General features: G+C 54.5%; 7 protein-coding genes across 7 annotated transcripts; 5 read left to right on the forward strand and 2 right to left on the reverse strand.

Moving 5' to 3' along the window:
- Window positions 1–639: 639 nt before the first annotated feature.
- Window positions 640–3,832, forward strand: CLAFUR5_05975 (Choline transport protein; the record flags this gene model as incomplete). The annotated part of the gene is made up of 6 exons (XM_047905123.1): window positions 640–750; window positions 804–1,461; window positions 1,519–1,856; window positions 1,911–2,333; window positions 2,814–3,276; window positions 3,339–3,832. 6 exons carry the CDS (start codon window positions 640–642, stop codon window positions 3,830–3,832), a joined length of 2,487 nt encoding a protein of 828 aa, XP_047761589.1.
- Window positions 3,833–4,072: 240 nt separating this feature from the next.
- CLAFUR5_05976 (Endoglucanase EG-II) lies at window positions 4,073–5,229 on the reverse strand (the record flags this gene model as incomplete). Its single annotated transcript, XM_047905124.1, has 3 exons — window positions 4,073–4,624; window positions 4,698–5,044; window positions 5,100–5,229. 3 exons carry the CDS (start codon window positions 5,227–5,229, stop codon window positions 4,073–4,075), a joined length of 1,029 nt encoding a protein of 342 aa, XP_047761592.1.
- A 1,346-nt stretch (window positions 5,230–6,575) lies between these two features.
- Window positions 6,576–8,307, forward strand: CLAFUR5_05977 (Putative Rieske 2Fe-2S iron-sulfur protein; the record flags this gene model as incomplete). The annotated part of the gene is made up of 3 exons (XM_047905125.1): window positions 6,576–7,385; window positions 7,434–7,592; window positions 7,651–8,307. The coding sequence occupies 3 exons, from the start codon at window positions 6,576–6,578 to the stop codon at window positions 8,305–8,307; spliced, it is 1,626 nt and encodes a 541-aa protein (XP_047761591.1).
- A 394-nt stretch (window positions 8,308–8,701) lies between these two features.
- CLAFUR5_05978 (uncharacterized protein) lies at window positions 8,702–11,428 on the forward strand (the record flags this gene model as incomplete). Its single annotated transcript, XM_047905126.1, has 3 exons — window positions 8,702–9,458; window positions 9,837–10,196; window positions 10,878–11,428. 3 exons carry the CDS (start codon window positions 8,702–8,704, stop codon window positions 11,426–11,428), a joined length of 1,668 nt encoding a protein of 555 aa, XP_047761584.1.
- A 3,306-nt stretch (window positions 11,429–14,734) lies between these two features.
- On the forward strand, window positions 14,735–16,367 carry CLAFUR5_05979 (Cell wall integrity and stress response component 4; the record flags this gene model as incomplete). The annotated part of the gene is made up of 4 exons (XM_047905127.1): window positions 14,735–14,855; window positions 14,918–15,180; window positions 15,380–15,442; window positions 15,636–16,367. 4 exons carry the CDS (start codon window positions 14,735–14,737, stop codon window positions 16,365–16,367), a joined length of 1,179 nt encoding a protein of 392 aa, XP_047761583.1.
- A 737-nt stretch (window positions 16,368–17,104) lies between these two features.
- Window positions 17,105–17,849, forward strand: CLAFUR5_05980 (uncharacterized protein; the record flags this gene model as incomplete). Its single annotated transcript, XM_047905128.1, has 2 exons — window positions 17,105–17,360; window positions 17,416–17,849. The coding sequence occupies 2 exons, from the start codon at window positions 17,105–17,107 to the stop codon at window positions 17,847–17,849; spliced, it is 690 nt and encodes a 229-aa protein (XP_047761746.1).
- A 541-nt stretch (window positions 17,850–18,390) lies between these two features.
- CLAFUR5_05981 (Emopamil-binding protein-like) lies at window positions 18,391–19,140 on the reverse strand (the record flags this gene model as incomplete). Its single annotated transcript, XM_047905129.1, has 1 exon — window positions 18,391–19,140. One exon carries the CDS (start codon window positions 19,138–19,140, stop codon window positions 18,391–18,393), a length of 750 nt encoding a protein of 249 aa, XP_047761747.1.
- Window positions 19,141–19,152: the final 12 nt, after the last annotated feature.

Consider the following 19,152-nt stretch of genomic DNA (forward strand, 5'->3'; position numbering starts at 1 on the left):
CTTCCTCGTTGTGGCGGACAGGCCATCTTCCTCTGACTCTTTACTTGCTGCCTGAATGCAGCGATGTATCATGGCAGATACGACACCATGGGTACTGTGAGGGCGTGGTGTCGTCGGGCGAAATTCTGACGCGTGAAGTGGAGGCTCTGGGGCCGGAAAGGGCTGCCGAGTCCCGACTTGCTTTCGGCTGAGGTTGCCTTCCATTCGCCCTGGCAGTCGACTTCAGAACTTGACGTTCTCGTCCTTTGCTTCGTCTACGCGCACACAATTCGTTACATGATGCCTCCGTGCTGCCAGCTGGGGGGTTTTCATCACGGGACTGTGTTCGACGTTTCTTCCCACGTTGCACGACGTATCGCAGGAGGCACCAGTGCATTGCTCTTGCCTCCGTCAGGGTGAAGATGCGAGGGTGCTGCAGGACCTCCGCAAGCGCAGGATCAAAACACGCAAGATCATACGTCGTCAAGCTCACGGCTTTCGTGCGACACTATAGTAGAAATGTAGGTTCCTTGGCTTGCAGTGCAGATCAATGGCTGGAGATGGCTATCTTGTATCTAGCTGGACTTTACTTCTCGACCGTTTGCTTCATGGGCCTGATCTGACCCGATCCCCACCGACATCAGTAGCAGCATCAGCATCATGGCGGCTTCGGAGAACGAGAAGCATGCAAACTATACTACTCAGGGAGACGCAGACAGCAGCGCATCACAGGAGGCTTCGAGCGATGTGATTGCGCAAACAAGAGTCCAGGTATGACATCGCTTCGTTGATCACCAAGCACACTCTAACGGCCTCTGTATCAGCGCGTCTTCAACTCGGTCCAGTTCTTCTTGCTCTCAATCGCATTCATGAGCTCGTGGGAGTCGATCGCAGGCAACTTGTATACTGTCTTCTACAACGGCGGTCCTCAAACCCTGGTATGGGGCTTCCTGCTGGTATGGTGCGGCGCGATGAGCCAAGCTGCAAGTATGGCAGAGATGGCCAGTGTTCAGCCCATAGCTGGTGCGATGTACCACTGGACATACGCACTGGCGCCTCGAAGCATGCGGCGCTTCGCGACATGGATTCAAGCCTGGCTTACATGGGCGGGCTGGATCTCCATGACGGTTGGCATCGCTAACAGCACGGCATCTTGGATTACTTCAATTGTGCAGCTGAATTACCCCGACTATAGCTCCAAGCTGTGGCACACGACATTGATGGTCTGGGCCATGATCGCGATCTGGGTCTCTTTCAACCTGTTCAAGTTCGGCAGATGGGTTCCGTGGATAGAATCTGCGGCTGGCTTCCTTCACATTGTTCTATTCATCACATTCAGCATCACTTTGCTAGTGCTTTCGCCCAAGCATACCGTCGACTTTGTCTTCCTTAGTCGAGTTGATTCTAGGACAACGTCTGGCTGGCAGAACAGCTTCATCAGCTGGAATCTGGGCTTGCAAACGTCGGTGTGGGCGTTCGTAGGTGAGTTTTCTCCCTTCTAATTCGAGACGATGACATTAACCTTACACTTCCGTGCAGGCTTTGATGCTGCTGTCCACCTGAGCGAGGAAGTTCAACGACCTGCAAGCACCGTCCCAAAGGTCATGTTCTTTACAAATCTGCTGAACGGACTCATGGCGTGGCTTTGGATCATCGTCATTTTGTACTGCATGGGCGACCCGAGCGACGCCTTGCAGTACCCTCAGCCCATGCTAGCGGTATTGCTAAACGCGTCAGGGTCGACGAGGGCGGCCGCGGCCATGGGCTCCCTCCTGGTCCTAATCAGCATGTGTGTTGGCATCGTGAACGTTGCGTCAATGTCTCGTTTGACCTGGAGTTGGGCTCGAGATGGCGGCTTCCCGAAAGTACTTGCATACGTAGGTCGAGATAGAGCTGTGCTACTGGTTGAGTTCTACTGACACACTTCCCAGGTCGATTCCCAGAAGCGGGTGCCAGCGCGCGCGGTCCTCTTTTCGGTGGGATCCGTCATTCTGCTCACTTTCATCAATTTTGGCAGCTCTTTGGCACTTCAAGTCTTCGTGTCACTCTCGACCGTGGCAATGTATCTGAGCTACTTCATTGCCATCCTCATGATGTTGCTTAGACGGCTATCGTCAACGCCCCCGGAACGCGGACCTTGGAGCATGGGCAGATTTGGGTTGCCAGTCAACATTTTCGCGCTGGTCTATACAGCTTACATCATAATATGGCTGCCCTTCCCGACAACAATGTCGATCACGGGGGCCAATTTCAATTATGCATCACCGGTGCTGTTCTTTGTACTGCTGATAGCTTTGGGGCTGTGGATGGTGAAGAGGAAGAATTGGCCAGGCTTGAGGGAGGACATCATCGAGGTAGCGATTAACAAGTAGGCACGGCAAGATGGCTCAACCGCGTGCTTTTTAACTGCCATGACTGCTTCGTATTCTGTCATCTTCTGGCACGGCACCAAGGGCCATTAACAAAGTCCATTGCCGACCGGATCTTTGTAACAACTGACACCTGATCTTTGCAGTCGGATTATCTGGATCACGGAGACAAGGCGCCCGCGAGCGCTTCACGTAGGTCGCTACAATTTATACATCTTCAGCACGCCGGGTGGTTTAAGCAATAGTATTTGGACGAAGGTAGGCGACGACGCGCTCGGCGGCGACGAGCTTCCGTCCACAGCCTTTGTTGGCATAATTCTTCGGCTACACAGCGGTGTATATATACCGCACCTGAAGCGCCGAAGTTATGTTAGGAACACCTCGGTATCGATTACCTACCATATGCAGACCTCATTACATTCGCTCGCGACTTGCTGACCTTTATCCTCTGAATTGCGCTTCAAGGAATTGCGCTTCATGATTTTGGCACGGCTCAAGCAATGGACCGCCCTCGCGGCTATCTGCGCCAGCATCGCAACAGCGCAATCGTGTGGTACCTGCACGAACGACTCGCCGCAACCTATTGAGCGCGTCGAGGCGCCATGGGAATTGAAGGGAACAGTCTACTCCATCCTGCTGGTGCCATTGGAAGGTACCCTTACAGGTGACCTGCCAGTTAAGGCGTTCCCGCCGTTCGAACGACATTATCCGGAAGCTATTCAAGGCGACTATGCTGGACTCGTCGGGATGATCCAGGTCATCCGCTACACGGAGAGTCCAGTCGGGCCGTATGATGAATTGCTCTTGGTTCCAGGCTTCTTCAATAATGAGGTTCCAACTGAGGATGGGGACACCGAGAAGCAGATGCGTGTGAGAGTGTCCAGAATCTATGTTTCTCAGAAGTACACAGCGTGGAATGGAAGGAAGAGTGCGTCCATCTATCTCACATAAGATCCCGATAGAAGATGTGCAGAGCTGATACCTTCGTAGATTGGAATATCCCCAAACACCTGGCACAATTCGACTGGACGGAAGCCGACGACGGTACAGTAGGTGTCAAGATCTACCCCTTCGACACCACCGGCGACGCAAGCGAGTCCGCCCCAGCAGAAAAGCCCTGGTTCCAGTTCAAGTTCCGTTCCGGTCTGCTAGACGCCATCAACCTCCCAGTGACTACCGACATCTACAAGCTCGTTGGCATCAACGCTACGTTGCTGCAGCCACCACTTCCAGCAGGTAATGACTCCTGTGGTATTCTGACAGGGACCGACCGCTGGAAGGCGACCGTGCCGGGGCAATATAGCGATTTCTCGAGCTTCGGGACTTTTGATCTTGACCAGGATGGAAGCGATGCTGGTGCTGATGGGAAGAATGCTGTGGGTGATGAGTACTTTGATAATTTCTGGCCGGGGCTTGGAAGGTATAACTTGGGGTTGAAGATGGATCAGGCGACTATCACGTTCAGTGAGCCTGAAGTCTACTAAGAATGGGCGTGAAGAATCAGTAGAAGCGGCTTAGCAGAATGCTTTTTAATGTGTATGAGATAGCGGTCGCTCGGGGGCCACTTGGATGTCCTGCACTTCGTCTAGTGGATGAAGCTGTATCCACGAGAAGCGCCCCATCCTCGATTCGCGCATTCGCTATCGACCATGCGACGTCCGAGCGCATATCCACTAGTCCGACGAAGCGCTCGGCGCCAGACCAGTCGCATGAAGAAGCTGCACCTAGTTCTTGAACTTCCCCACGATGCACTTCTTGACCAGCTCCTGATCAGTCCAAGTGCTGCCGCTCAGCGTTGGAGTCTCGGAAAGCACATAGCTAGTCTCGAACTTTCCGGCCGCCCATGTGACCCATCCTAAATAAACGTCAGAATAGCTGTTCATCGTGTCGAACTGCTCACACAGCATCGTCAAGCAGGAGCTGTCAGTAGCACCACCACCAGTCTCGGTGAGAATGGCCTTCCTGTTGTTAGTGCGAAGCCACTCGCCCAGAGTCTTGAATGCATCGGCGTTGTTGGTGGTGCAGGATGTGTGCGTGCCACTGCCGTCTGAGTCGAGGTAGGTGTGCACGTCGAAGATGAGGTTGTGCTTGGTGCCGTCGACGTTGGTGATGTTGGCGAGCGCTGCTGCGGAGCCATTGTCGATGAAGCCGGCAACGTGGGTCCATTCGTTGCCTGGCAGAAGGATCTTGTGGGTGGGATGGTAGGCTCCGGCTTTGCGGATAGCGGTCACACCGGCTTGAACCGTCTCTGCCCACTTGGTGATGTCGACGTCGTGCTGTGAAGCATTAGCTAACGCGCCCTTTATACATGCAAGTAGTCAAATGTGTCAGCACAAAGCTACGACGTACTGGCTCGTTCATAAGGCCGAAAGCCACCTTGGGGTTGTGCTTGTACTTCGTGGCGATCTGTGACCACACCGAGGCGAACTCGGTGTTGCTGGGACCTCCCTGACCAACAATCTGTCCATTCCAGCGTGCGTAGTTGTGCAAGTCGATGATGCACATCTTCGCTGTGGTCTTCAGGCACCCCTGCACAAGCTTGTCGTATGCCGCAAAGTTGGTTGCGTCGAGAGTGCCTCCGAGGTTGTTGTTGAGGAGGTACTGCCAGCTGACTGGCAGGCGGAAGGTGTTGAGGCCGTCGTCGTTCGCGAAGTGCTGCATCTGTGCAATGCCATCGTCGCCTGGGTCGGTCGCGCCTTGTTCGTGTTAGCACGTGGCTGAGGGTTTGCGCGCGCGCCGTGCGTGACTCACTTGTTGTTGTGCAGCTTCCGTCTGTGCTTGTGCCGAATTCCAATCCTGCTATGTTGACGCCGGCAAGGGACACGGTGCCAGCCATCGCAGAGCCAGCTGCGGCGGCTAAGGTGAGAAGTGTAGTCTTCATTTTGAAAGTAAGTGAGGCGTGAAAAGAGGGGCACGCTTGATGGAAAAGAAGGGATAAAGAGGCTTGTGTCTGGCCGAGAAGGAAAGTAGCAGAAGCGAAGAAGCTTATACTCGCCTTGACATGTGAGCCGCCCGACTTGGCCTCGCCATTGTATTCAGAGGCGAGATGAACGAGTCTCTCTCTGTGACGTTGGCTGCGAGCCGCGGTCTCGAATTGATGGTCCCCTTGCTTGACAGGGCGGTCAGATGCACGCAGCAAGCCTTGTCACGATGGCCGAAAGCGTTATGTCTCTTCTACCGGACATTGTTCCTCCAATGGCAGCGTTCTCCACACCATATAGGAGGCTTCGATACTGACGTTTCAAGCTACACAACCGACTTCCAGAGTGCGTCTCGAATCCTTGCGGCGATCGCTTGGCATACGTTCGGCGGTCGAGGAGCGAGGCATGTGGCTAGAGGGCAATCGACCCGCCGAGTACAGCACAGCTGTCGCTAGAGTCGTCGAGGAAGTGTCGAGGAAGGAATGACGAATAGCAATGCTTCTAGCTGCATGTGACTTGAACGGACAACGGAGTGCTTTCACAATTGGGAATGTCGCCGCCACAGTAGCCACCCACACCATCGAAATGCCCCGTCGCCGTGTGCAAGGCACAAATGGACCGGGGGTGGCTTGTCAACAGAGATGAACCTGTCGTGTATTACCTCTCAGAATGCGTGCATGTGACCAACACGCAGGCAGTCATTGGCCCGGAGAATGGTCCGATTGCATATATGCCCCTCTGTCGACGTGTGCATCAACTTCACGACACCTCTTTTGCCATCGATGAAGACGCTGCTATCGTATACCTCCTAGCTGTATGCAAGACCGTCAGGTCTCCTCTTCTGTGTGATGCGCTGTATCCATGGCGTTCGTTCTGGAGCGCTGCTGGTCGCTTCGCGTTTATGTTGTCCAAGGCATTGCGCGCTCATAATTACGTCGAATGCCTGTCACCGGCTGCATTGTACATGTAACACCCAAGTGATCGCGTTCTGTCGTCACGATAGCAAACGAGGTCAGCAGCGGCCCAGCAACCGCCAACCAGACCACGCACGTCGGCCACCTCTTCTCCTAATCTCTCTTCGCAACAGCACTTCACATTGACCCTCAGGTCAAGAATGTACTCGTTGCAGACTGCTTGCAGAAGCCGCTCCCTATTCACAGCAGCCACAAGCCTCACCAACACGTCTCCGAGTCGTGTCCGAGCTCCAGTTCTCGTTGCCGCCAGGACTGTATCAACCACACCAGCAACACCATCCCAGGCATCACGCCCACGCCGCGCATACCCAACCACTCAACGCGTAGCGAACATGGCCACCGTTTCTGAGAACCCACCACAACCAGCAGCAGACTACTTCAACGCCACGTCCGGAGCAACAGAGCCAGTCTGGGTCCACACAGAGCCGTACAGCGCCCGCCCACACTTTTCCAAGCTTGAACGCGATGTTGAGACCGATGTCTGCGTCGTGGGAGCTGGTATTGCTGGGATCCAGACCTCTTACGAACTCGTCACCCGCGGTTTCAACGTTGTCCTACTCGAGGCACGCGAGATTCTGAGCGGCGAGACTGGCCGTACTTCAGGCCACCTGGCTAGCGCTCTTGACGACGGCTACACGCTCATTGCTGGCAAGCACGGCCAGGAGGGTGCCCAGATTGCTGCCGATAGCCACCAGTGGGCCATCAACCGAGTTGGAGACGTTGCGAAGAAGCTGGGCATTGACTGCGAGTATCGCCTGCTACCAGGCTACGAGTTTTCCCAGTACGACCGTGTCAAGCAGCCAAAGGAGCACGCAGAGGAGAACAAGGAGCTCGAGGAGGAGGTTTCCAAGGCACAGGAACTTGGGCTGAAGGTCGAATACGATGCAGACTTCAAGCTCCGCGGCTGGGATGGTGAGCCTGACCAGCGTGGTGCTGCTATCTTCAGAGATCAAGCTACATTCCACCCCACCAAATACCTCAACGGTGTCCTGAAGTGGCTCAAGGAGCAGCCAAACTTCCACTGCTTCACCCATACTCGCGTCATGGACTTCTCCGAGAAAGGTATCGAAATTGGACCAATTGGACACAAGACGGTCGAGCTCAAGACAATCGATGGCTACACAGTCAAGGCTCAGGACGCTGTTTAAGCAACATGTATCCCACTGCACAAGCTATCGACCGTAGCCGAGATAGAGTACGACCGCACCTACTGCATCGCCATTAAAGTACCCAAGGGCTATGTTGAAGATGCCCTGTTCTACGACGAGGCAGAGGAATACAAGTATGTGCGTTTGACACACTGTGATGCCGAGCATGATTACTTGGTAGTGGGTGGTTGCGATCACAAGGTTGGCTAGGTAAGGCCATCTCCGTCGAGTTTGTCGAGACTATGCTAACGTCTTACAGGAGGAACCACTTGGACGCTTCAAGGAGCTCGAGACGTGGACTCGCGAACGCTTCACCAAAGCAGGCTCCGTAGATTATGCTTGGTCCGGCCAGGTCTTCGAGCCAGTCGACTTCATGGCCTTCATCGGTCGCGATCCTGGAACCAAGCACACTTGGATCATGACTGGTGACTCGGGAAATGGACTTACTCACTTCGTCCTCGGTGCCGACATCATTGCCACCGAGATCTCTGGCCAAGCTCACCCATGGTCGAAACTCTACAGACCCAATCGTGTCGCGTCCATCCTCAAGAGCGGCAAGCAAATGCTCTCCCACGATCTCCAGATCAATGCACAGTACAAACGCTTTTTCCAGTCCGACATCGAGGACATCGCAGACTTGCCCAACGGCGAGGGCGGCGTCCTCAACCCGACTACGAAGACACCGACTGCTGTATACAAAGACGACGAGGGTAACGTGCACAAGCTCAGCGCTCTCTGTCCTCATTTGAAGGGAGTCGTGTGCTGGAACCGCACTGAGAAGAGCTGGGATTGCCCTGTTCACGGATCGAGATTCTCAAAGGACGGCGTTTGTGTGATGGGACCGGCGAAGGGCAACCTCTCACCATTCGATGAGAATGCTAAGCAGGAGCAAGCCAAGACGGGTATCGAGGTGTGAGCCCTCCGATGGCCATGAAAAGAATGTCACTCAGGACGATCCACGATGAGAAATGAGCAGAAGAATCGTGCATAGTATCAGCGTAATGAAAGTATGAGCTTGCTAAGTGAATGATTAGACCAGAAAAAGCTAGTCGCCAGCAGAATGCCGAGTGAATGGCAAGAATGTTCTCAGCGCTCGGTTGTAAGACCGACCAAGATCATACTTTGCTCCTCCACCACAATCTGCGATGCTCCGCTCACGAGAATCGCAGACATTTCAAGAACATTAACTACTAGATCCCTCCCTCATCGACTTCACGAGACAAACATCGCGATAAGCAGCTGCACGTGCTACTTTTATGCATCTCGACTCTTCAACAAGCGACTCTAGCACCCAAAACAGAGGCATCGAGATGCAAGACGGACCTTCTGCCGGGTTCGCTAACACAAAAGCTGGTGATGCCGCCGCACGTCTGCATCGTCTGCTCGAGGAAGAGATGGACATGCTATCCGCAAGCTGGCTAGAAGTCTGTCTCCGGCTGAAAGGCAAACTGGAGCAGGGTCTGATGCGGGAGACTGTGCAAAGTAACTCAGGGGAGGCCCAGAGTGAGGACATCGCGCTGCTTGACACACTCGATGGGCTGATCAAGATGTTTGAAGAGCAGGGGAGGGAGGAGGGCGGTGTTGCACTACCCATCACGGCAGACGAAGCTGAGAATCATTTGCCCGGGCTTTCAAGACCGTTCCAGCAGCGTGGTCTCTGGGCGGGTCGTAATGCTGCTGATGGAACACGATACTGGAAGAAGGATGGACACGGGTGCTTGGTCTCACCGAGATGTCATCTTCACGGAGGCACTAATGGTTACTGTTCTGGCGATGAACTCCAAGCGAAGCTGAGGGCCGCTGGGGATTCACTCGCTTCGATCAGGGCGGACGGTGACTACAAGAAGGAAACTGAGCCGCAGAAGTATCAAGCCAGTGAGAAGAGTCGCCCTCCATCCGATCCATCTCCAAAGATGAAGCTGTATCGCAGCAGACGAGGCCGCACATATCTCGCGCCGGACAAGGATGCTAGTGAGGAGGCCACGGAAGGAGAGAAGCCCCTGAGGCAGGCGAATGGTGGAGGCCGACGGAAGACATCACAGTGGAACAAGGTCGTGCTTGCCGATGGTACCCCATACTGGAAGAACGTGCACACGAAGGCGCAGTGCTGGTCGAAGCCGAGGTGTGTGCTACACGATCAGAACGGATTGTCTACTCTCCCTCCGTGTCGTGCACCGCAGGGGCACATGAATGGAGCAGCTACAGTGGGTGGAAACAGAATGCTTGGGGTATGAGAGACATTGGTGCAGTCAAGAGGCCGAAGTACAGCATGTCTCAGTCGAAGTGGCGAGCAAGCGACGAAGTGAACGGGACCAACGAGTGAATGCAAACGCAAAGTGAAAACAAGTGATTGCTCACAAGCCACAACGCGTCTAAGACTCTCCCACCCCATCTCCTTCACGCGCACTACATCAACCAAGTCTCCAAGACAAATGGTCCGACCAGGTTTCTCGCGCCGCCGCCATCGCGCATTGATAGAGCGCCGCAAAGCAGAAGCAGCCCACGCCGCGATGCAGCGAATAGCCGATGTCGACGTCGAAATGACAGATGTCGACGCTCTCCCGCCCAGCAGCGACAGTGGCTCGAGTACCTCCGGTCTGATAGACTCTGAAATCGAGCTCCGCCATCTCCTCGAGCGGGAAATGGATGGAGAGCCGGACGATTGGATGTCTGTCAGTACACGCTTGCAGGAGAAGCCTAGGCAGGATTTGATGTTGGAGATCATGGGTGGAGACCCTGGCGAAGGAGAGCCGAGGGAGATTGCGTTGTTGTGTGTTCTTGATGAGTTGGTCAAGTTGCTGAGGGGTGGGCTGCGGGTGGATTTGCTGGGATAGCGAACAATGGACAAACCTGGATTGCTGTGGAAGAACTTGTGTATAGCGGAATGAAGAATGGTGCCTGCCACTGTGGACACTATACGCGATGCTGTGCTGGGAAGACATGTAGCACTTGGTAGTGCACAACTGAATAGCTTACCGTGATCCTTGGTTCACGTGCTATCGGTGAATGCTCTCATCAAGCAGAACCCCAGCAGCGCGTTGTCATCTAAGAGGCTTCCCAGCTTTCTTGCTACATTTACTGATCCGCAAAGAGTCGACAGACATGACTCGAAGCCCAACACAGTGCATACGCTAGCGACATGGCCTTAGCCTGTCCAGTCGCAAGCTCATAGGCTGCTCAAGATGATGTTGAAATGGTCGACGCTCCGCCCATAGCACACCAGCAGATCAATGCAGTCGAGAAAGTTCATGTCGCCGTCCTCCGCATGCTCAACGCAGAGATGTCTGCAGAGCCAGATTCCTGGAATCGACGTCAGCATAAGCCTTCGCGAAAAGCTCGGACAGGAGCTGATGTGGAAGATGGTGGAAGGCGATGCAAACGAGGGTGAACCGAGATAAATTGGACTCTTGTCTGTACTCGATGGGATGATCAAGTTGCTCGAGAGTGGTTTGCAGATCGCACTGCCCGGTGAGCTCACTTCACAAGCCGAAGAGCGATCAGAGCTAGATGAAGTCGCGCCATCTGGCGACATTGCACCAGCTAGCCTCTCCACTATCACGCACGAAGTACATCCTCCGGTCACATCATCCCCCGCAAGCACTACCGCATCACCAGCTCCTAAATTTTGCTACTACAAACCTGACCCCAGGGCAATATGCAAGAACCACGCCAAGGGTACGTGCGTCGGCGATCCCGATGACTATGATCCAGTCAGCCATAAATGGACAAAGGTGTCCACGGTGCCCGTTAAGCGTTACGGCAATGTCGATAGCAATATGGACAGCAAAGAAAAGGTGAAGGCGAAGACAAGGCGGTTCTGTAGTGAGTGCTTGGTGCACTGGAAAGCAAACCATGAGAGAACAGTGCACGTCAAGAACGACCAGACAGATGGCAGCATAACAGCAGCAGCATTGGCTGTTGAACGTGTTAACGAAGATGGCACAGAAGAGGGACGAGAGCCAGTAGAAGCACCAGCTCAAGTACAGGAGACATCGGTGACGAAGGTGGTCGACTATGCCATGGAGGAGGGCGAATAGAATGCGGTATCCAGCATACGCCAGAGCGCCCACAGATTTGGACGGAGAGTGTATACGGCGGCGGAGACCTCTCTGTGTTTGCTGACTGCTAGCTTCGAGTGGATCTTGGCACACCACCCACTGACCAGGGAAGCTACCAGCCCGGCGTGGTGGCTTGCATACCCATAACTGCACCTCACCTCTCCCGTCACCGCTCTGGAGAACACAGACAGCGACGCGGACGACGAGAGTGATCAAGTTGATTGCCGCCGAGCGCTTCGACTGCCTGTCGAGGCGCAGGTCGGTGCTTCAACACGCGGGCGTGTAGCTAAGTAGCGAGGTCCGATAGATGCAGTCGAGTGTACAGCGCGTTGCGGTTTGTCGAATCCTCAGATGTACGTCCTGCTATCAGCTCTCTAGAAGCGAAGTCGACTCATATAGCGACGGCGGCATACTGTGTCACCAGGCCTTGGGGGTTGTGTAGGTGTCCGGGCTGGCGTAGGAGAATGCCGCCATCACATCCTAAATGTGAGCTCGCAGTGCCCTGCCGACAGAGCTTCAGCAGAAGAATACAAGGATGAAGGACCGGCCTATGCATCAGTCAAGTAATCATCGTCGTTCGGACTTACTTAGACCCTTCTCCGACTCAGACGGTCAGACCCAGCCATCGAGATGCCGGAACTTACCTTTTCGGAAATGGTCACAACGAGTCATCGCTGGAGCGCTCCGTGTAGCACAACCAGCATCTCCAAGCACGATCGTCTCGATCGGAATTCGCAAAGCGCCCAGCGCTGCGGGATAATGCCGAAGCATTCGAGTTGTTGTCGATGCCGGACCACACGGGCAACGTGCATCTCAACAACCTCCGCGTGCAATGCAGCGCGTGAACCACCGAGACAATGATGCCTAGGTCCAGCGCCTTGCTTGTGCTACTGGGTGAAACTCCGATGGAAAGCTGCTTCTTCCGGCTGTACAAGGACAGGTGCGCATGCCCCTTGCGATGCTATAGGCGAGCGACTTCATCTCCGCGCCGCCTCCGGAAGATACCTCCGAAGTGATATGGTGAGCTCGAACCTGGAATTGGTTGACGAATGTGGATGCAGTCGCCAAAATAGGTGTGACTGGCGAACGTGTTCCTTGAAATGACATACCGCTACGACGGCGATATGTTGTCAGCGGCGCTCAGCTGAAACGGCGTACATTATCAAAGATACATGTATCCTTGCATGTGCGCAGCTACTCCAGACGCCACTCGAGAGATGCGACTGCCGTCTTCAGTTCTTCTCTGGTCGTGTACCTTAAGAGTATTGTCCGATGCATTGGCCTGATGTTCTTCTTGCAAAGTGTGGCATCGGTCTAGCCCACTGGAGAGCGTAGAGTGTTGAGATGCCGGTAACTTGTAAGCTGCAGCTTACGTCCACGTAATGCATGCCAGAGATAGAACTAACCTTTGGACACGAGAAGCTCAATGCGTACGAGCAACATGGGTTGATGAAGCATCGTGCACGACACGTGTGATTGCGAGTCAATTTCCGTGGGGGAAGGCTTCCTGGAGCGTGTCTCGTGAAGCTGGGTCTCGTGCATGTTGGGTGAGGTGGTGGTAGTGCAGAGTGTGCCTCGCGAAGGAGCAAGAGAGAGCAAGAGAGCAAGATGTCTCATGCACTCATGCAGATGGATACTGTAGTTTGCTCTCGCTCCAGGCCGCGGCGGCAGAATGGGTCCGAGGTAGCGATGATTTGGTGTTTGAAGGTGCATTTCAACGTTTCAAGCAACCGGGCTTATGTGAACGTCGTGTGTAGGCTCACGCAGCCAGGGCCCACCTCCGAGTGTTGATTGCTGAAGCACGGTGTTGATCATGAAGCTGCCCAGCTGCTAGCAATACCATTTACGACAGCAACCCTGGCGGTGCATCGACTACCTGGACGATACGAGGTGCTCTTCCCACCCACCACACCATCTCAGCCATCACAAGCTCTTTGGTGCTACCACATCGAGCAAGCCCCGGGCCCGCGGCAACACCTCACAGCAGCAGCTGCAGGGCGGATTGAAGCAGCAAGCTCTCACAGCTGTTCTCCAGGCGTGCCAGGCCAGTCTGCCGACGCCTGACAGGACGCGGATTTGCTGTGTAGCGGCACAATCTAGCTCGCATTGCTCGAGCGTGCTTGTGCAGTAGCGTGCGCAGCAGTTGGAGTCTTGTGCGCGCTCAATCTTTCCGGAGGCTTGCAGCACCAAAAGGTGTGAGCGAGGTGGACGAGTACGACGGAGGAGGGAGACTGGGTAGACTGGGTCGGCACGTCATATCGACTGATTAAGTCGACTCGTACGCGGGATGTGAGAGATTTCTCCTCCACCACGGCCGAGCACTGCCGGTGCGACACAGTCATCAACATCATCATCATCATCATCATCATCATCAGTACAGCCTCGACTTCACTACATGTACATGTACTGTACCAACGCTGCCGTCGGCAAAAGCTAGAACTACCGGTCGACATCTGAAACGGTTCGACGATAGACGACAGCACGCAGCTCATTTGCAGGACCGTCTTGTGCGGACTGCCAGGTGGTTGGCGAACGCTGTGCAGTGCAGTGTGTAGACTTTGTGCGGCACCGATACGCGCTTTCGTGGTCAAGGTTTTCGCTTAAGCTGGTCTGTTATTAGGATTTACAGGCTTACAGCGCGGAAGGCCAAGGAAGTCCGGCTTGCAAGCCTGCAACTTCAAGTCTCCTGCAGGCTGCTGCCGCTGCTGCCCTTCTCACCACCACCACTCCGACACCACCTCTCCCGACACTCACTCTCACCACACGATACACACACACTCGCTACTTCCGCTTCCGCCTGTTTTCCCTTCGTGCGATCGAGTGCACTTGCACGCCTTCACCACCACATCTGCAGTCAAGAGTGCCCAGCGACAAGCACCTGGGCCTCCCTAATCCGTCAACAAAGTCTTGCTGGACAAGCACACCACACCTGCCGGATAGCCGACGTCCGCCTGTAATACCATCATCGACCCTCCGTCTTCTATCCTCTATACACAGCAGAACCATCGACAACACACTGCTGCTGCGGTCCGAGTACCCGCCACACGCCCCGTCGAGCCCGCGACTCTTCGACCTCGACTTCGACACCGGCGTTTCCTCCGCTTCGCTTCCTTGTTCGCCAAGCCATTCGAGGCATCGAACAGCCACCGCACTTCCTTCACCACCACACCACGGCGCATGAGCTCCGCCAGAAGGATATAGCAAGGCGACTCGCCGTCCTCATATTCTTACGCGCTGCCGCGGCGACCTCTGCACGTCACGGCTTCTGCGTTGGCTACGGCGACAATGAAACATCACAACATGCTTCCTTACAGGGCGTGGATGGCAGTGGCACTGCTGGCGACGGGTGCCAACGCAGCTCAGAAGTACTGCTCGTCGCAAAATACTGGCTCGGGCAACAGCCAAGGTACGTCCTTGCTATAACGCGACACGCGAACCCCGGCCGACTTACTGACCTCCTTGCTGCAGGTACCGATATATACATGTCAAATGGCCTCTGCTCGGACAACTGCAGATCGCAGTACGCTTTTGCCATCGTCTCGTATCAAAGCTGCTTCTGCTCGAACTACATACCCGCCGATCAAGAGTCGACTGGAAGCTGTAATCAAGACTGCCCTGGATACCCGGCCGAAAAATGCGGTGACGCCAACTCAGGACTCTACGGCTACATTGCGCTGGACATCGCGCCTTCTGGCACCGCTGGAGCATCAGGCGCGAGTAATACACAGCAAGTAAGTTGTCCCTACACGACACCCACGAACCAACAGCATCCAGTCCAAGACCAACAGCATTGGCGGAGACAGCTCAGATCTGCTCATTCCATCAGACTTCACCTTGACGTCTCGTTGCTTTACTGTTTCCTTCTTCGAGCGTGTCCGCGAGTCTTTTCGCCCGCTCAACATCTCTTTATTGACGTCTACGATGAAACAGTCTACGACCATGCAGTCTTCGGCCGCACCATCTTCGACTGAAGAACCAGCGACGACTTTTGTTGTGAGTACTCCAGTCGACCCGACTGTGACCCAAAGTCCGAGTCCGAGTCCTGTCATCTCCTCTATCGAGAGACCTGTCAGAGGTCACACCTTCATCATGCATAGCCTATGCTGTGTCCTCTGTGCGACTGATCTGCATCTAACCTTGACTGCGACTGGTACAGCGTTGACACTTGCTGACACAACTGATACAGACATCTACATCGGGCACAACATCGACCCGAGCGCCTGTGACATCAACGCGTGAAACATCGACGACAGTGCCACCAAACACCGAGGAGTCGGCAACGCCGGTGACCAGTGTCGTAATGACAACAATCTCTGGCGCTGTTGTGACACAGACTGTCACCTCGACACCTGTTGTGGCCAGTGGGTCGCACGACCAAGTGCCCCTGCAGCGTCAAGATGGACTGGGAGCTGGCGCCATAGCAGGCATTGTGATAGGAGTTTTGGTGGGAGTGGCATTGGTGGCCATTATTGCATTCCTCTTGTGGCGCCGAAAACACAACGCCGATGACGAGCGGCAAGGCGGTAGCGCTACTGGATCGAAGAAGAGAATGACACGCAACGTCAGTGTTCTTAGCAAGGCCGGACTTCTGACCAGAAACAACACTCGTCATAGCATGGGCGAGCACGACGATGTGCATCCTACAAGCCAGAACAGTGTCCGACATTCAATGCTGTTCGCCGGCAATGACGGCGTCAGCCCGGTCAGCCCTCTGGATAGCAGCCACTCCGGCGACAGCACAAGGCATAGCAAGCCCATGGTGTACGACCAACGACTCAATCCAAGTGTCCTCTTCGCCAACCAAGAGGCAAACGGCAGTCGTGTCTCCATGCAGGACACCCAAGACTATTCCCGGCCTCTGGGAGTTATGAACCCGGACCCACGAGCGAGCTTCGAATCGCGCATGAGTCGGGTGTAGTAGCCTGGCACACGCAACCATTTCATCGTACATAACGACGACACGCACGTACATGGCATTTAGCGGCAGGACGAACCTGCAGGGCGTTCTTTTGGTGATTTTCAGAAATACCCGCGGAGAGTACGACGGGAGGTCGTCTCACACGTGCCGGCGTTTTCTTCTTATCGAAGGCACAGTATGTCAGACTGTGCGCACCTTCATCGCACATGATTCATCTACACTCATTCTTACATGTTCAGAAATACAGTGGCGGAGCGAAATGTCAAGGACAGGGTACAGAGAAAAGACAGCGACCGCACATTATGGACCAGGCGAAGGAAGACGACTGGTGTCGATGCAAGGGGGAAAAGTCTTAATAGGTACGCTACGTAATTATGTCTACATTGAATGAACATGAAGACCTTAACACTACACAATGCGTGTACCAACAGCGTCTTTGGTGTACGCGATTCGGAAGGAATCTGGTTGATGGGACAGCCTGTCTCACGCTACGTCGAATACGTGGTGCATGCTACTGCCTGCAGGCATCATGGCGTCCTCTATTCACCTCTTGACATGCTTGACCCTCATGGCACTGCTACCCTCGAGACAAGAATGGACTCAAGGTGCACAACTGCTAATTTGTCAATTGCCTTGGCCATCATGTGGCACCGCATCGTGGACAAGTACAAGTGACATGCTGCATTCACGGATAGCAGGATTTAGGATATGTAGCTCCTCAGACCAAGTCTAACATGATGGAGTGGCCATCAAACATCACCCCGACCAGCACGATCCTTCCCGGCTCCACGAAGGCAACAGTACTTGACAACGGCAGCACGATGAAGGGAGAGTCCTCCTCTGGCAAGACCAGCATGAGCGAGAAGGTCCGGGCGAAAATCTCGAAGTTGAGGAAGAAACCGCATGTTAGTAATGAGCAGAAGTTGCAGGCGAAGATTGATAGCTTGAATTCGGAGGCTGGGGAGCTGAATGGAGAATGTGCTCGTCTTCGAGGCAAGTCACCCCAACCCACGCCATCCCGGCCCCCCGTTTGCTAATCGACGCATAGAGAAAGCCACCTCCTTCACCACCCGCGCCGAAACCACGCCCGCACCAGCCGAAGCTCCCCCCAAACGCGACGCTCTCTTCGAACGCAACTCCACCGCTCCACCAGGTCAATACGACGCCCAACTCAAAGCCCGTAACCTCCTGTTGGGCGACTGGCTCCTGTTTGAGAAGGATGTGAGAGCGTACTCGAAGAAGCTGGATCGATTTGAGGGGACTGTCGAAGGGTTGAGGAAAGATCATGTCAAGCCGGGACAGGCGATGGGGAAGATGGAACATCACTTTGAAGGGTTGGAGAATGCAGTGTTTAATTTGAAGGAGCAGCGCACTGAGCTTAAGAAGGCAGTTGCGGGTGTGCCTTTGCCGGTTAGTCAGGAGGTTATTAGGGAGGATGGGAAGGATAAGGATCGATATCCGCATGCTTTGCCGCCGAAGTAAGGAGGGTGGTGTGGTTAATGTCAGTGCGTCTGGCGCGACCAGGTGTTGGAGGCGTCTGATGCGATTTTGCTGCTGGGCAGCCGGGACTCTCTGCTTTCTTGAGGTACAGCGTCTTGACAGGTCGGAAGGTTACTTCATTAGCATAGCCGTACCTAGTTGCTCCTAAAGTAGCGCGTCGATTGGCAGCAATCAGAATTGTCCACCAGAACTGCGCTAACGAAATACCCCTCTGGCGTGTCGAGGCTCTGTATGCTAGGCAGAAGTGTCTCGGCTGATGGAGGGAGAATATGTTTCTACTGCATTTGTTCCATACACTTTCAGCACACCCAGGTATCAACAGCACTAAACGTCAAACGCGACAGGCACATCACGGCCTTAACGCAAGAGTATTGCTACAGCAGAAGTTGGTGGTTTGCTCACAATGGAAATCTTGACCAACAACACGCCGTCCTCACAGACTGCTCTCGGGCGGGTATCTCGTCCAACGCCAGGCTGCTGGCACTTCTTACTACTTCCCAGCCAATCCATGAGAGGCCCGACTCTACCTCGCCTTCTTCCCAACCTCAATCTGTCGCTGTCGTTCCTGCAACCTCAGTGCTCCAGAGATCTTCCCGAATGCCTCGTACAATATCCACACCGGGATCGCGACCCACAGCGCAGCATTGAAGAAGACCAAATACAGCCACAGATACATCCAATTGGAGGTATCGAGGTTCGGCGAACCAGACAACCATTCGGGAGCGAAAGTCATGAAGCCACCGTACAGCTCTCCAGTAGCTAGCACAATCATCCAGAACCACACCTCAGGCTTTCCCTTCCTCAGACAGTCGCAGATATAGACTGCCATTGGCCCGGCAATAAACACGGTCAACAGTTCCAACGATATAATGGTCAAATCACTCCCACTCCACCGTGCGTCTGCTTTTGCATACTCCATCCACAACTTTGCGAAAGGGTTATTACCATATTCGGAGCCGTAAATTCGATCGTGGTGGCCGAGGAAGTAGATGCTCGGGGGAAGGTAGGGAGATGCTGGGATGGAGTCGAGGTTGGCGAGGTCGGTGAGGGTTGTGGTGTAGCTGAAGAAGCAGTTGTAGAGATAGGAGCCTTCGAGCAGGAAGTGGATCAGGGCGTCGAAGGCATGCCAGATGAAGAGGAGACGGATCTTGGTGGAGGTGGAGCGCGGGAGGAGCGTGAGGGATGCGAGGTAGGCGGTAAGCAGGATTGCGACCGTGGAGAGGAGGGAGTAGACTGTGGTGGTGCTGATGAAGGTGGGCGGTTCTGCGGACATCGTGAATATGCT

The sequence above is a fragment of the Fulvia fulva genome, chromosome 5, assembly GCF_020509005.1.
Source record: "Fulvia fulva chromosome 5, complete sequence".
Classification (NCBI taxonomy): domain Eukaryota; kingdom Fungi; phylum Ascomycota; class Dothideomycetes; order Mycosphaerellales; family Mycosphaerellaceae; genus Fulvia; species Fulvia fulva.